The following is a 16,532-nucleotide window of genomic DNA, read 5'->3' on the forward strand; positions in this document are numbered from 1 at the left end:
TTGCAACAATATGATTAACTTTAATTAAATCAGTTATAATTATGAAAATATTTACAAGTGGAAGACATAGAACATACCTTTAAAATGTTTACAGCCTTTGCTTATAACAGCAGAATAGCTAGCTTTTCTTGGCTGATTGCAACATTTCAATTTACAGCTGTGTAAGTATATATATATATATGTATAAAAATACAACTTTTAGTTGTCCTTGAAAAAGAAACTATAAATATAAGAAAATTTCTTGCTAGCCATTCGACAAATGTTGCTTTCATTTTATTAGATAGTTCCTTTACTGAACAAATTTCTTCCATTTTATTTCGGCTTCAATCATAAAAATCAGGAAGTGTTGAATGTTTCACACTTGATATATCCATAAACTGCATAAATTCTGTAAATATTTCTTAGAGTTGTCACTATTCTATTGCATTACACAACAAAAAGATCTTAGTAGGTTATCAGGTATGTTTTAGAAAGTCCAGGAATCTTCTACTGCTTATCCACAATAACAATTTATGATTGTTTCTTCTGGTAGTATAGCAGAAGTTTCATGAAGAACAGGATCCTATGGAAAGAAATCCCTCTTTGGCCCAATCTTGTGCCATAAATCAAAGAGACAAGTTCTTCAGTCTTTAGCATCTCCTATTCCATCAGCATTAATAGCAAACATGGCTTCTGCTTCAGGGAGGCAAGGTGAATCGTATATCTTGCATATCCTAGTTTCACCACGACCTTTTCTCAAGTAAAGCCTAACCAGACAAATTAATGCAGTTGTTAAAATAAAAAGTAATGAATTAATAAATAAAACACTAGACATTTATTCAACATGTTCCATTCTATCAACCAGAGAATATTCTGGTCAACATTCAATTGATTATTGGTGTTTTAAGGTTTTCTTCATCCATTAATACTCCTGGAAACTCAAACAAAATGGTCAGGTAGAATAGGTAAGTGAGTTAAAAGGCTGATTTGACAAACCAAAAAAAATCCTATTTCATTATCTTTGTTAACACATAGTTACATAACCAAATCCAATGCTGAACACTGGCCTCTTGTATTTTTTGCTGCTTTCTCTTACTCCTCACAAGTGCTACAGATAAGTACTGTCCCAGTGCCATGAGTCAAATAAAATTGGTTCCCTACGGAAAGTTCTGCATTTGGCCTGATTGCCCAACGGCACATTGATGTGCCAAGAACATCAACAGCAGAGCACAATATTATCCAAAATACTTGTGTATTTGAATATCTGAAAGGGCTAAAGAAGTGATTAAGTGGCCTTCTATTAAGTTATTGCAACTTACAAATATGCATATTTATATTAAATATACGATTATTTTTGCTTTCAACTACTGTTTTACGATATACCATTATGACAACTTTGTAGGGTAATTTTCTTCATTAAGTTGGTAGCTAAAGATTCAAACTTAGCTTTATACTTCTAGAAGATACAATGCGGAAGTCCAGTATAGTAAAAGGCAAAAAAATTATACGATCTGAAGAGAAACCAGAGTATAGGGGGAATTTCTTTGTTTCCTGCCTTTTTCCTATGTGCTCTATGTCCCCTCTGTGATTTATCAGATGATGTTCCTGTTGTGTTGATTTACTGGACTATGCTCCTGTTTGCCTGTCTTATTTACTGTAAACATATTTCCTTATATAAAACTGGTTTGTGTCAGCATTTCTGACTCCATTTGGACACCGGATGTGCAATTCTCTGACACATTAACATTAATTTTCTACATAGTTACTGTATTCTCCAAAGCTTGCATTCACTTCCAAATATTTAATTGAATGTTTTGAAGACGTCACATAACAATTGCTTATAACTATTATACAGTATTCATAATCAGGATTACTTTTAATTAGATCTTCTGCAATTCCATCATGTAACCCTTTTTGTCCTCTTGGAACTGTATGACTACTGTTCACATATGCTTCTAATTCTTGAGGCTATCACCTCTAGAACATCCTCTGAAATCTATAGACAGAGTGGACCTGAGGAGGCCACCTTGTGGTGGAAATGAGTTACAGGAAGCACAAAGATTCTAGGTTTTCTACTACTTCTACAGCATCTGCTATTTGTTGTAATGCATTTTTTTTTATTGTAAAGTCTTTTACAAAACAAAATGTAACTTTCCATAATTTTTATCTCTAAGTTGTTTGTCACCGGCTCTCTCCAACTGATGTCACGAACTCCACCACCTAATTAAATTCTTGAATTTATTTTATAAGGTAGATCTAATGCACACCTGGATTTCTTGAACCAGGGTGGTTTATAAAATAAGCAGACCTTTACAGAGAATATTTAATAGCTTGAGGGGTATTATTTTATGTTCTGCTTTTTAATCGAAAGTATTTTTATTCTGTTTTTCTATGTAAAAAGCACTCAGAGATGTTGGTGATCTTGAGTGAGAATAGAAGCTACAAATCACCAATCTCTATTTAAACAAAACCTGGCTTCACTGTCTACAAAAAACTGACATCGCATTGAAGTTTCATTCTAATTTTCACAAAATTTCTAATTAACTGAAAGCATGAAAACTGTTTCACTAAAACTAGCATCTGCAATCCTACCTGGTTGTTGAAGCGTGTGCGATAATATTCCCTCCAATAGGTTTCTTAGGATCTGCAGCAAACATTGCAGCTCCATCTACTTGTGCTACCACCTGGTTTGTGATTACAACTGCTACACCAAACTGTTTTGAAAGAAACATACAATCAGTTTCAGCTTCTTCACTATAAACTGGGGAAAAAAATGAAGAGAGAGAGAGAGAGGCACAGTGGCTTAAGGAAGCTGGATCTGTGCACCAGAAATTGTCATCACTCCAGTGGTTTGAGCCCCGGAAGTACCACAGAACAGGGTGAGCTCCCGTCACTGACCTCTAACTCCTACCCAGCATTTTGAAATCATTATTGCGAGTAGATAAATGGGTACTGCTTCGTTGGGAAAGGGTAGCTGTGCAAGAATAGGACCCCTGCCTGGACATGAAAGCCAGATAGGCAGAAGAGGCCACAGAAGATGTCATCAATCCGAACGCTGCTAGCCAGCTGGTGCAAGGTAATTTGCTGCATGGTGCACCGTGGACGAGCATGCAGGCACAAAATATAATGAACTAGCAATTAGGTTGTCAGGATTAATCTGTAAAGTGTAGATTCCTCCCCCCAATACAAAATAAATAACTGAAAAATCCCCAAGTGGCTTGGGACCACACATTGCTACAAGGATCTTTGTGCAAAGCATTGCAAGTGGATCTAATGATTACCTCATCTGCAAGTCGAAGCAACATGCGCAGGAATCTGGCTAAATGCATCTGCCTGGCTGATAATTCCCCTCGGCCAGAGTAGTCTGTCCGGTAAAGAGCTGTGGCGCTGTCCACTATCAGTAAAGCATATCTAAAAGAAAAAAGAATATTTTCATGTACTGGTTTTAATTCTTGCCCTCCAAACATGTTTGCTTTTCTGGATGGACTGGCCAATTGAATACATAAGTATCAAAAAAAGGAATACAGGTAGTCCTTGACTTACAACAGTTCATTTAGTGACCATCCAAAGTTACAATGTCACTGGAAAAAGTGACTTCTGACCATTTTTCACACTTAACGACCATTAGTCACGTGAGCAAAATTCAGGCGCTTGGCAACTGACTCATTTATGATGGTTGCAGTGTCCCAGGTTCATGGGAATGGGTTTTGCGACCTTCTGACAAGTAAAGTCAGTGGGGAAGCCAGGTTCGTTTAACAATTGTGTCACTAACTTAACAAGTGCAGTGATTCACTTAACAACTGCGGCAAGAAAAAACTAGCAAAATTCACTCAACACGTTTAGCTCAGCAACAGAAATTTGGGGCTCAATTGTGGTTATAACTCAAGGACTACCTGTATACCCTACGGCTTCTCCTGAGCAAGATAAAGCCATGTTAGCAACATTTATAGCCTTACCAGGATGAAAACCAAACCAAATGACAACTGAAGCAGTGAGAACAACCTTGATTTCCTTGGTATCCACTGAAGTTTCACCTTGAGTTCTGTAAAGCAGGCATGGCTAAATAATGACAAGCAGCCTCTGAACAGCTGTCCATCATCTCTTGCCAGGATAATGTGTGGGGGCCTTTGAGGCGGTTTTTGGAGTTCTGGACACTGCCTGGATTAGTCCCTCCATTTTTTTTCTGGTGAGATTTCAGAGGTGGTTCACCGTTGCCTCATTCTTGCTAAAGTTGACAGGAGGAGACTGGTCCAAAGTCACCTAGCTGGCTTATGCCTAAGGCAATCTAGAATTAACCATCTCCCAGTTTCTAGCCTGCCGCCTTTAATCACACCACCAAACTGGCTTCATCAGAATGATACTATTTGAAATGATTAAAGATAAAACATGGTTGTAGTCAGTTAAAAATATCCTTAGATATGTTAGAATTAATATCAGAATAGAGTATAACGTATAACTATTGAACCATTGTAATACATATTGTTTTGCCTTTAGCTAAGATTCTTAGAAGCAGGAAAACCTGTGGTAATCACAGCTTGTTTTGAAAAGCAATTTTATCATCAGAACTTTTATAGTGAAAGAACCAAATAAGTTTTTTTATGCCATTATATTTCTAATTTGTATAAAGTGAGGCATATCCTAAATTGGACATAATTTACATATAAATATTTTAATTTGTTAAAGGAGAAACTCTTGTTTCCTTGACTTTTTTTTTACCTTGATTCTGTCATCATAGCAGATGCTTGATATAGCAGCTGGGTTTGATGGTCTGTATTAAATCCTCGCGCATAAGCCACATTATCAAGAACATCACTACCAGACAAACCATATCTGGGGAAAGAAGGCAAAAATAGATCAATTTTACAGGAGTGGAAATAAATGCATGTGACTTAAAAACTGCCAACAGATAGCTCTACAACTCTTCTATTCAAGATGCAACCCCAATAATTTCCAGATAGAAATACAGACCTCTCAGCCACCGCTAGCAAGCGCTCTGGACGGAAAGTGCCTTCTGTGTCTATGTACATGGCCTTCCCTTCACCACCACCTCGATCAATAGGGAGCTTAGAGGGGAATAAAGACAAATTCGGTTTACAGAAGTGAACTAAATTGCAAAGTTGCATCTTTCTACATTATGGCTATTCCACGCAACATTTTGTATTAATGTTATACAAGGTGACCCTCTCCCCATCCAGTTACTCATCCGTTCTCTAATTTTGCTGCAGAGGAGGATCTCCCAATCTTCTAGGGCCAATCTAGTGTGTGTGTGAGAAAGAAATTATCCGCCCTGTCAGTGAACACACATTGTTGGCTATAATTTATTATATTAGGCTGTTGGGGAGTTGTCTTATCATCATCTAGAAATACAAACTGATAACCAAACAAACCAAACTATATTATTTTGTTTGTAATTCTTAAAAGACTTTATTAACAGGTTGGTTAAAAGGAAAATGAGGAAAGGGGCAACTGAAGAGGCCAATTTAAGATAAGCTTTAGATGACAACAATCAAACTACTAAAATATCTGTAAACCATCTAATATAGAGCTTATATACCAGAATTAATATTTAGTTGATGAATTTTATGGGGCACGTTTCACCAGATAAAACATTAAAGAAAATTGAGGAAAAATAAATTCATTCTAAGGGCTATCAGCTGAATTATGACACAGCAAATAAATCCACTGTCGTGGAAAGAGCCAGTGGAAATTCGTTGTAGAAATAATTAAGAACCATATTCTATTATAGTATACATTTTTTTAAAATCTAAATTTTCAGAGCATCTACCCAATCTACAAGTTCCCAGCCCTGGATCTGCTATCAAATATCTCATTTAGCTTTCAGCTTCTTTAATGTCCTTGTGCATAATCTAAAGATGTCCTCCTAATTGGCATATTTAAAGAACTGCAGCATTCTCCACCTCAGTGAAACCAAGATTTCCGAATCAGGGTCTTCAACCAAACATCTAATTCAGCCTTCACAGTCAAAAGGACTACAGAATTCTAATTTTACTGCATTATCTTCCCAGTCCCGAGAACCATGGAATTAAAATACATGGAATAAAATAAATTTTAAAGTTTTTTCTGCACAGTATTACACAAGGAAGAATCTCAGTTGCTTACTTGACAGGTTACAGCCAAAGTGTGACATATCTGAGTCTTTCCTGTGCGGAATTCTCCAAACATCTCTGTTATTGACCCAGTTTCTATTCCACCTGGACAAGAAGTACAAAGTTCAGGCATATCACAATAACTATAGACTTCCAAATATGCCCATGAGATTATGTATCACACATTTAAATTCAAACGAGATCTGAAAACAGATCTGAAAATCTTTATTTCTGCAGATATATCCCATATTGAACAAATTTACTTCTGAAATTCAAATACGTTTACATGTTTCAGTTACAAGAAATATAATGAACAGAATTCAGATAGTGGACATTATTACGTAAATTAGCCATACCGCACAACAGTTTTATTTTGATTTCTTATGAAAACTATTTAATATTATTCAACAACTAGATGCTTTTCATATAACCTGTTGCGATATGACACATCAGTAGGAAGTCACGTACACAGACAACCCAATACACATACAATACATATATAGGGTGACACTATAGGAACAGCTACGTGTAAAACCTGAGTCACTAGGGATTAACCATATATGGCAATGTTTCCTGTTCCTGTACAAAATCCTGAGTCAGCTATAGCATAAGGATTAACCATATATGGCAGTGTTTCCTGTTCCTGTCTAACCTCATGTAACCTAAACCCACCCCCCTGCTTGCTGCACAATAAAAGAGAGGGGCAAAGTTTGCTCTGGGCTCTTTTCCTCTCACCAAAAGAAACCTTTGTGTCTGTCATCTTTGCCATCAAGAGGAGCCCACCCAGACAGTCTGTCTGGGTGCAGGTCGCCAGCTGATTCATCCTGGTACTGGGACCCGCAACTCATCAACTGGTGACCCCGACGTGATTTCACAACGTGCTCCTTTTCTAGGGAGACGTCGCCCTGACTCCCGTACTACCCACTGGGCAACAGCAAGCGCATTCGTAAGTATGGGCTCCCACTTTCCAAAGTTCTGTCCAAGCATGTGGATGAACTTCATTTTTAGTCAGGAAGGCCAATGCTCTGCAAAGAACTAATGGCATGACAGTCTTTCCTCTTTCAAGGAAAGCTATAATCTCTTTTCTGCTCTATCTTCAAAAACATTGCCCAGCCTATTCCGAGGATGGCACTCTTAAACGCTCCACATGGGAGAAAATTGGGAAATGGATCCATCAACCTCCTCGGGCAGCGCCACATATTCTCTGTACCTGGAGAGCGCTCATGGCTGCGATTGATATTTTTTATCCTTCTCCTGATTCAACTTTGAATCAACAAGATTCCCTCCCTCCTTCTTCAAATCCCCCCTGCTCTTTCAGCAGCTCCTTTGTCTAATTCCCCCCTCCTCTTCCAGCAGAAACTCCACCCACCTACTCTTTGTCTCCAAACGCCCCCCGCTCCCCCCTCCCTCCTCCCCTTCAACAAAAGCCTTACATTCCTCGCATTCCTCTCCCCCCCCCCCCTCCCTCCCTACAGCATTTCAGCCTCAAAATCTTCCTTTACAAAAACCTGACTCCTTCCCCTCTAATACCCCTCCCCCTTGCTTGTAACACCTTTCAGGAAGCTTTAGCTAATGGGAAGATTAATGCAGAAGATCTTTCTTGCTTCCCCATGATCCTCCAAGCCCCAGTGGCAGGAGGCAATCCAGTTGCTCAGTATGCCCCCATGGAATGGAATCTTATGAAAGATCTTAAATCTGCCACCACCAACTATGGTCTAAAGTCACCCTATGTGCGTGCCATGCTGGAGAATATCTCTAACAACCATAATATTCTCTTTTCTGAATGGCAAACAATGGCTTCAATGCTTTTGACGTCCTCCCAGCTTGCAGCGTGGCACAACGATTATCGCTTGCCGTCTCCATGGCTGCAACAGCAGGGCTTCCCCAGGGTGTCACCTTGGATCACCTTTTGTGCCAAGGAGCTGTGATCACCCCACAAGATGAGATTCAAATGGCTACTGAGGGCTATCCTATCATGCGTAATGCTGCTCTTAATGCCTTTCGTAGGGTTCCTGACCCATCTCAACCCTCTTTGTCTTTTCATAAAATTCTTCAGGGTCCTTCTGAACCTTATACCTCTTTCATTGACCGTCTATCAGATGCACTTAACCGGCAGATAGAAAACCCCCATGCGCAAGCTGAGCTTCTCTCAAAGCTTGCAGTGACTAATGCTAATGATGATTGCCAACAAATCCTGAAACCTCTTCAGTCCATTCCACATCAGACCCTTGCTGACTATATTAAAGCATGTCAGAACGTGGGAACTGAGGCGCATAAAGCCACTGCCCTTGCCTCAGCCATTACCTCCTCGTTTGCCATGACCACCCCTCGTGCAGGGAATTGTTTCAACTGTGGCAAACCTGGTCATTTTAAGTCTCAGTGCCGTTCGCCAGGAGGTGGCAGTGCACCCAAGGGAAGGGGACCTCCTCCTTCCTCTGTCAAGCCAAAAACAGTTTGCCCTCGCTGTCGTAAAGGTTTCCATTGGGCTAGCCAATGTCGCTCTAATCCACATCCCTCTCCAAATGCCCCCTCGGGAAACTAATTTCGGGGCCAGCAACTAGCCCTGCCTCCAAGGTTGCATCTACTTCGTCCCAATCAGCTTTCCCTGTTCTGCTTGCAACTGCTATCATCTATGAGGATCCTGGATCTGTCTTTACCCTCCCTCTCACAGTTACACTTCCCGCCCACTCTCACCTCACACGCCCATCTTGCTCATCCCAAACTCCTCTTTGATCATGGAAGGGGTGATCGCCGCCCCTTTCTTTATGACTCATCCGCTCTTAACTGCCTCTCTCTTACAGCAGTAGGTGATAGACCTTTCTCATTACCTGCTAACACTATCGTAGCCACTCTTATCATTCTCCCCTCCTCCATCCCCACTTCCTCTTCCCCTCCCTCATGGCTATTGACTGCTCTATAGAAGCTTCAAAACCTCTGCTAACAGTGTCTCTTAATGGTCGTCCTTTTACAGGACTGGTGGACACTGGAGCAGATGCCTCGGTAATTTCAACCACTGAATGGCCCCAGAATGGCCCCTTGAACAATCACCTTCTGTCCAAGGTGTTGGTGGAGTTCAAAGCGCTCAGGTCAGCTCTAATTGGCTTACGGCCATTACCCCTAATGCTTCTGCTTCTGCTCTCATCAAACCTTATATCCTTCCCCTTGCTTACAATCTGTGGGGTCGGGATCTTTTAGAACAGCTTGGAGCTACCTTTCACATTCCTTGATTCTCATCATGTCTGTTTCTCTCCCTCTCACCCTTAAATCATCCATTCCTGTATGGGTAGATCAGTGGCCACTCCCCAAGAGAAGCTGCTTGCTCTGACTGCTCTTGTCTCTGAACAATTAAGTGCTGGTCATATTGAACCTTCTACCAGCCCCTACAATACCCCAGTTTTTGTTATAAAAAAGAAATCTGGGAAATTTCGTCTACTTCAAGATTTAAGGGCCGTGAACTTTATCATTCAACCAATGGGTGCCCTGCAATGTGGACTTCCCAATCCAAACCTTATCCCACAGCATTTTGACCTTCTAGTTATTGACCTTAAGGATTGCTTCTTTTCCATCCCTCTTCAACCCCAAGATAGGCTTCTATTTGCTTTCACTGTCCCAGAACTGAATAACTCCAGACCCACCAAAAGGTATCAGTGGAAAGTCCTTCCTCAAGGGATGCTAAACTCTCCCACTATGTGTCAGCACTATGTTGACATGGCTCTCCAACCATATCGCAACCTATATCCCTCCTTTCTTGTATACCATTACATGGATGACATCTTGGTCGCAGCTGAAGGCCCTAAAGGCACAGTTGCAAAAACCCTTCCCATCCTCACTAAACTCTTGACCACAGCAGGCCTCCACATAGCCCCTGAAAAATACAATCTCACTATCCCTTTCAATATCTTGGTCACAAACTCCTGTCTTCTGCTGCCACTCCTGCCTTACCTTCTCTGACTCTCCCTTCCTCGCCAACCCTTGTACAACTTCAACAATATCTTGGCACGCTCAATTGGGCACGGCCTTATCTTTCTGTCACTACTGCAACCCTTTCCCCTCTATTCCATGCCCTTACGGGCTTGAAACATCCTTCAGATGTGGTCCATCTTACAAGACAGCACTTGGAGGCACTAGCCCAAGTCAACAATACCTTAAAGCAAGTGTGGGTGGATCGCATCATCCCCAACTGTTTGCTATCTTTGGCTATCTTGCCCACACCTGCTCTCCTCACAGCTATCCTCTTCCAAACAGCCCCCAAAACAAAGAAGCTGTGCATCATTGAATGGCTTCACCTTCCTCATACTCCTAGGACAACTATTACCTCTCGGGCCCTTCAGCTCGCCTTGCTCTGTACTAAGGGCGTCACCGAGCTAAGGCCCTACTCGCCATGATCTCCAGGCAATACATGTTCCTTTCAAACTGTCTCAATGGGACCCCCTTTTTCAGACATCTGATGTATTACAGGACGCTCTGGAAAATTGGATTGGTCCCATCTCTTGCCATCTTCCTTCTGACCCTCGTTTGCAGCTAATAAAACGGTACCTATTACCTTTTCCTCTCCAGTAGTTGCTTTTCCACTAACTCAAGCCATCACAATCTTCACTGATGGCTCTAAAACTCATGGTGCCTGTGTCTGGTATGATCAAGGCAACCGGCACAAGCAATTGACAAAGCCCCAATCTTCAGCACAACAAGCTGAATTGGCTGCCTTTAACTTGGCTTTGAAAACATTTCCTGAACAACCAATTAACATCATAACGGATAGTCTATATGTCTCCCAATTGGTCTTACATATTTTTGAGGCATATCTATCTCCTTCTATACAACCATCATTAATGACACTGTTGCTTCAGCTGCAAATGCTCATTCAATCTAGGACCCATTCTCTATTCATAGCCCACATACGTAGTCATCAACATCTCCCAGGTTTCCTTTCTGAAGGGAACCAGGTAGCTGATACTGCTTGTAAAATACTTCCAATCAGTATTAAGATGCCTCAACCTCCCCTCTATCAGCAGGGAAAGTCATAGTTATTTTCATCAAAACAAAAAGGCTTTGGTTAAACAATTTGGCATTTCTCTGGAAGAAGCAAAGGCAATCATCCAACAATGTCCCACTTGCAGTTTGCAAGCAAAAACTTTTCCTCAAGGGATTAATCCCAGGGGCATAGAGGCTTGTGAGACATGGCAAATGGATGTCACTCAATTCTCACCTTTTGCCCCTTGAAATACCTTCATGTGTCTGTTGACACCTATTCAGGGTTTATTATGGCCACCCTCAAAGGGGAGAGGCGTCAAAGCATGTTATTAATCATTGTATTCGGACCTTCGTAGTGCTGGGATCGCCAAAAATTCTAAAAACAGATAATGGACCAGCCTATATCAGCTCTCAATTCTCTGAGTTCTGCTATCACTGGTCCATTATCCACAAGTTTGGGATTGCCTACAATAGCCAGGGGCAAGCTATTGTTGAAAGGGCTCATCAAACCTTAAAATTGGCATTGCAACCATACATGGGGTCAAAAGGCCTTAAAGGCCCCCCTAGCCTCCCAGTATTACAAAATGTGTTAAATGTTTGTCTGTATACGCTTAACTTCCTCAATCTCACTGGCACCCCTCCCCTGTCTGCTGCATCTCGACACTTTACTAAACCACCTGTTCCCACTTCGAGACCACTAGTCTATTATAGACAGTTACCTGATCCTGCATGGAAAGGACCTGCTGAATTGATCACCTGGGGTCAAGGCTACGCAGCAGTCCAGCTTCCTGACAGAACTCTTTGGGTTCCTGCAAGGTGTGTCCGCCCATATCACCGCCCACAACCAGCGGAGCCATCATCCGAAAAAGATGACAGCACTCCTCTTCTTCCTGCTTGGCTGTTCGTTTCGCTGGACTGATGGGACATCCACCAGCCTTAACACCCACAAACCACACAACATCACATGGGTCATCAAGGACGCTTATGGACAAATACTCAACTCTACAACTAATTACACCATGATTTCTTCCTATTTCCCCAAATTACATTTTGACTTTGCTGAAATGATTATGTATTATTGACAAAAAAATCATTTTGTATTCAGGTACAATTGTTTCCCAAAATTGATGTATATAACTCAGAAGATTTTGTTTCTTTACTAGAACCTAGACAATATAACCTTAGGGCAAAAGAGAAGTAGTAACTGCTTTGATGCTAACTGTACTGCTGGGATTGGGGGCTTCTGGGACGGCCACAGGTATAGCTGGCCTTGTTATTTCTTATCAGCATCTTCGCCAGTTAAGTGCCACTATGTGCTGCTCTTAAAGAAGAGTGTTGTTTCTATGCTGATAGCTCAGGAGTTGTCCTAGATTCCATGAAAGAACTAGACACCAGATTAAAATTAAGAGAAAGGGAACGAACTTCACAACATACTTGGTATCAAGGACTATTTAACCTTTCCCCATGGTTAACAACATTGTTATCTGCTATAGCTGGTCCACTTATCCTTCTCTTGTTGGCATGTACCATTGGACCATGTGTGATAGGTAAATTCTTAGAAATCCTTAAAAGAAAATTTGGCCAAATTGATTTGGATTTATACTCAAAACAAAAACAAATTAATGCGCTAATAGAGAAAAAGGCCCTCTTGCAATTCTCCTCAGATTCCGATGACTCTGATAACGAGTTCACCAAAGATGCTGCCAAAGGGGAACCACGAATTCTCATGAACCTATGACAGGATGAGTCGGAGGACCTAGACTGGACATAACAGTGAGGATAGTGAGTAAATAGCCCTAAAAACAAGATAAAAACAGAGGAGATGTTGCGATATGACACATCAGTAGGAAGTCACGTACACAGACAACCCAATACACATACAATACATATATAGGGTGACACTATAGGAACAGCTACGTGTAAAACCTGAGTCACTAGGGATTAACCATATATGGCAATGTTTCCTGTTCCTGTACAAAATCCTGAGTCAGCTATAGCATAAGGATTAACCATATATGGCAGTGTTTCCTGTTCCTGTCTAACCTCATGTAACCTAAACCCACCCCTGCTTGCTGCACAATAAAAGAGAGGGGCAAAGTTTGCTCTGGGCTCTTTTCCTCTCACCAAAAGAAACCTTTGTGTCTGTCATCTTTGCCATCAAGAGGAGCCCACCCAGACAGTCTGTCTGGGTGCAGGTCGTCAGCTGATTCATCCTGGTACTGGGACCCGCAACTCATCATAACCTTATTAGGATGTTATTGAATAAGATTATTTTTGTAGCAACTCTTTTAGGAGAAATTAAGATATGACTAGACTTTAAGTAGCTTGAGAAACAATATGTATAATTTTTTTTAGCAATGGTCTATTTTTTTAGAAGCAATCTTCACTGTATTAAGTTTTCACAGCAGTGTAATATAAATATGAAATTCAAGATTTATGTAACCTCAAAATATGTTCTTTCCTCATATTAACACTAGAAGCAATCCAAAACCACAGTGTATATTTATGTCATCTACTTTTGATTTATAACATGTAATAATGACTTCAGGACCAATTATAAATCAAATGTTGTACCTTGAAGAAGCTTATCAAGTTCTTTGGATCCAGTGGTAATTTGAATAATCTCTGAGCGTCTTTGGTGAAACTCTGTAGCTGTGGTGAATCCCATTGGAACTAACTTTGCTGCTTCAGCCTGCAAATGACAGTGAAATCAAAAGGTTGGTTTTATTTTACAACTCGGTTATTTCATTTGTAATTTTGTGTTAAAACTCTCAGGTTTTGCTATAATCCTTTAAAAATTACAATCAACCACTTGCAAAAAGTATACGATAAAGTAGGCATGCTCCGGGTTTTCTCTCTTAAATGTTGTCACCTAATGGGACCTTGGAGATACTCTTTCTTGATGGCCCTTTGGAATAGCCTCCCACCTGAGATTTGAGGGATCCCTACCCTTTTAGTCTCCTAGTGCGCCATGGAAAGCTGGCTCTCGCCCAAGCATTAGGCTAGGATGGTATTGAGCCGAGAGGATGTTTGGTCTTATATCCTGGGGAGAAGGGCATTTCTATTTTATGAAATGTTATGAGCCACCAAGAATCATTATAGTAGAGGCCCATAGAAGTCAAATCAATGAATCAATAAGATAATACAAATAATACTCAGTGCTGCATATATACATATTTTCTGAAAAGTTTAAAGCTAAGCATCATTACCAGGATTTTATCTGCTTTAGCTTCACTGATGCCTTTAATATTGAGCAATTCCTTCTTTGGTGCATAGGCAACAGCTTCAACTGTGTGAAAACCAGCTTCTTCCAATTTCTTCACATCATTTGCATTTATTCCACATTGCTATAGAAACAAATAATGTTATATAACACATTTAATATAGAACTCAAAGAGTTCTACACCTGTCAAATATAATGATTCAAATGTAATAGGTAACAAAACTAAACAATATTCTAATGTAAGAGTGAGCTCTGCTGAACTATATGAGATTTGGTTCTGCATTCTGCAAAGATACTGTAGCATTTATAATCAGCTTTGTTCATTTCAATCATTTCCATCAATTTAAAGAAACAAAAGCAGAGCTTTAAATTCTTTAGTAAGAATAGTTTTTAGTAAAAAAATATATTCTAACTTTTTAAAAATAAAACCAGTTATTTTTTTAAAAAAAATATTTTATATATTCATTATATATTTACATAATGAATCTATACATAACATTGTCTTCCTTTTTGTGCATAAGCAACAAGTAACAAAAATATGCCTAAGAGTTATCTGTCATATTTATATGGCCTCCCATTTCACAGAAGCAACTCTGGGCAATTTACAATAATAATATATAAAAACAGACTTTATAAAAGTATAAAACCATTATTAAAAATAAAAATACATTAAAAAGTAAAACTCATTTCAATAACACTTAAGATTTGGAAAATATAAAGATTTGGATAACGCTTAATTTAAGTCCTCCTTTTCTCAACTTCTTTTCAAAGGTTGCATAAAAAAGAAACAGGTCACCTGTTGTCAAGGAAAATATTTTATAATATCAGTACTGGTGGCAAGGAGCTTTGTTTCATCCAAAATTTAAAAAAGCTACAATTAATGGTTTCACTGAAACTTACACTGAAACAGTACGCTTGAAAACTATCAATAAAGACCATGGGAATGAAAATACGACTCCAAACAGAGTTTTAGAGTAATACGTACCTCTAAACGGGAAATGGGCTGAGGACCAAAGCTTTCCTCCTCCCTGGAGATATCTATGCTCTCGTCGCATTGCATTTGCATAGCCATGGCACAAAATATCCGATATTCCTATCAAGAAAGAAAACAACCGAAGTCTGAAAAACATGGCACAAAAGCTAACGGTGTGCAGCTTTTTAAAATGACCTTTAATTTTATAGTCATACGGTAAATAATATCCTGTTATGTTTTCCTACGTGGAAAGTAACCGTATCCGGATGACAACCCACAAGCACAAAAGCTGGAAGTGTTATATGCCTTTCTTGGCATATCGCAGTCATTGACATTGAACAGGAGTAAAAGAGAGATTAAACATTATTAATAGTCCCCGTTTTATTCCTGACCGGAACTAAGACCGCGGTGTACAAATCCCCAAGCAACACCTTTCTCTCCCCAATTCTCTTCTTCCAACACCGCGCGCGAGAGGCCCAAAGGGAGACAGAGGCGGCCTCTGTGGCCTCCAACAGCCGCCGCCTTTCGTGTGGAAACGGAACGAAGCTCGATCGAGCTTTCAAAGGTCGAGTGGTGGTGAATCGAGGCCGCTCGAAGGCCTGACGCAGCCGAGATCCTTCGGACCCCCGAGGCCGACCCGCCTAGGGCTCGTTTGCGTCTTCCACCTCCCGGTTCGGATTAACCCGCCACGGGTCACGTGACCGACGCACAGGCGTAGAGACGTCTCCGCGAAACGTGGGAGGGGAAAACAAAAAACCAAAACCCTCCCCGGTTATCCCTTGCGCATGCGCATTTTCTTGCGGGCTTGGCGGAGTGGAAGGAAAGGGTTTGGTCCGAGGGGAGAGGCGGCTTTCCAAGTTGTCTTTCTTGAAGAATCTTGTAGTTGACTTTGATTGGGGTTCTTTCCTTAAATTCTATCTATAGAGAGCCATACTTTTCAAAATGCCAACTTCAACCCGAACCTTTTCTCTTCGTGATTATTCATGTATGCACCTTGTTATCTGGATGGGTGGAACTTCCTGAAACTTTTAAAATGTATGTTGGGAAAGTGATGTTTTAAATAAGAGAATATACACGGTGGTGGTGAATGGCCGTTTATACCTTTTTGTTTGAAGATCAACCCCCCCAAATCCCCACGGAGATTTTGGAATGAGGGTTGCTCATGGGTCTGTTAAAAGGATATTCCCTACCAAAGCAAAGGCGTATATTTCCCGTATTTAGTTACTTCGATAGACGGCAGATCTTACTAACTGAACATCTTTTCCCCTTGAAAATTGCG

At 40.4% G+C, this 16,532-nt stretch overlaps 1 protein-coding gene across 1 annotated transcript; it reads right to left on the minus strand.

Annotated features, from left to right (window-relative positions):
- Window positions 1–15,969, minus strand: RAD51 (RAD51 recombinase). Its single transcript, XM_026704927.2, has 10 exons — window positions 15,685–15,969; window positions 15,266–15,373; window positions 14,267–14,404; window positions 13,632–13,749; window positions 6,100–6,191; window positions 4,948–5,042; window positions 4,696–4,809; window positions 3,261–3,390; window positions 2,572–2,693; window positions 1–746 (listed from the first exon to the last, which is right to left on the minus strand). The coding sequence occupies exons 2-10, from the start codon at window positions 15,350–15,352 to the stop codon at window positions 623–625; spliced, it is 1,020 nt and encodes a 339-aa protein (XP_026560712.1). The 5' UTR covers window positions 15,353–15,373; window positions 15,685–15,969; the 3' UTR covers window positions 1–622.
- Window positions 15,970–16,532: the final 563 nt, after the last annotated feature.

Source organism: Pseudonaja textilis, chromosome 1 (assembly GCF_049901715.1).
Source record: "Pseudonaja textilis isolate UNSWEBS1 chromosome 1, rPseTex1.2, whole genome shotgun sequence".
Classification (NCBI taxonomy): domain Eukaryota; kingdom Metazoa; phylum Chordata; class Lepidosauria; order Squamata; family Elapidae; genus Pseudonaja; species Pseudonaja textilis.

What these genes read in the sequence shown, in the direction of transcription:
- RAD51 (XM_026704927.2), bottom strand. Translation starts at nt 15,352, where the DNA reads ATGGCTATGCAAATGCAATGCGACGAGAGCATAGATATCTCCAGGGAG. An exon ending in AGCCCATTTCCCGTTTAGAG is followed by an intron (nt 14,405 to 15,265) that starts GTACGTATTACT and finishes TTGTTTCTATAG; the next exon opens with CAATGTGGAATAAATGCAAA. An exon ending in CTAAAGCAGATAAAATCCTG is followed by an intron (nt 13,750 to 14,266) that starts GTAATGATGCTT and finishes TGTCATTTGCAG; the next exon opens with GCTGAAGCAGCAAAGTTAGT.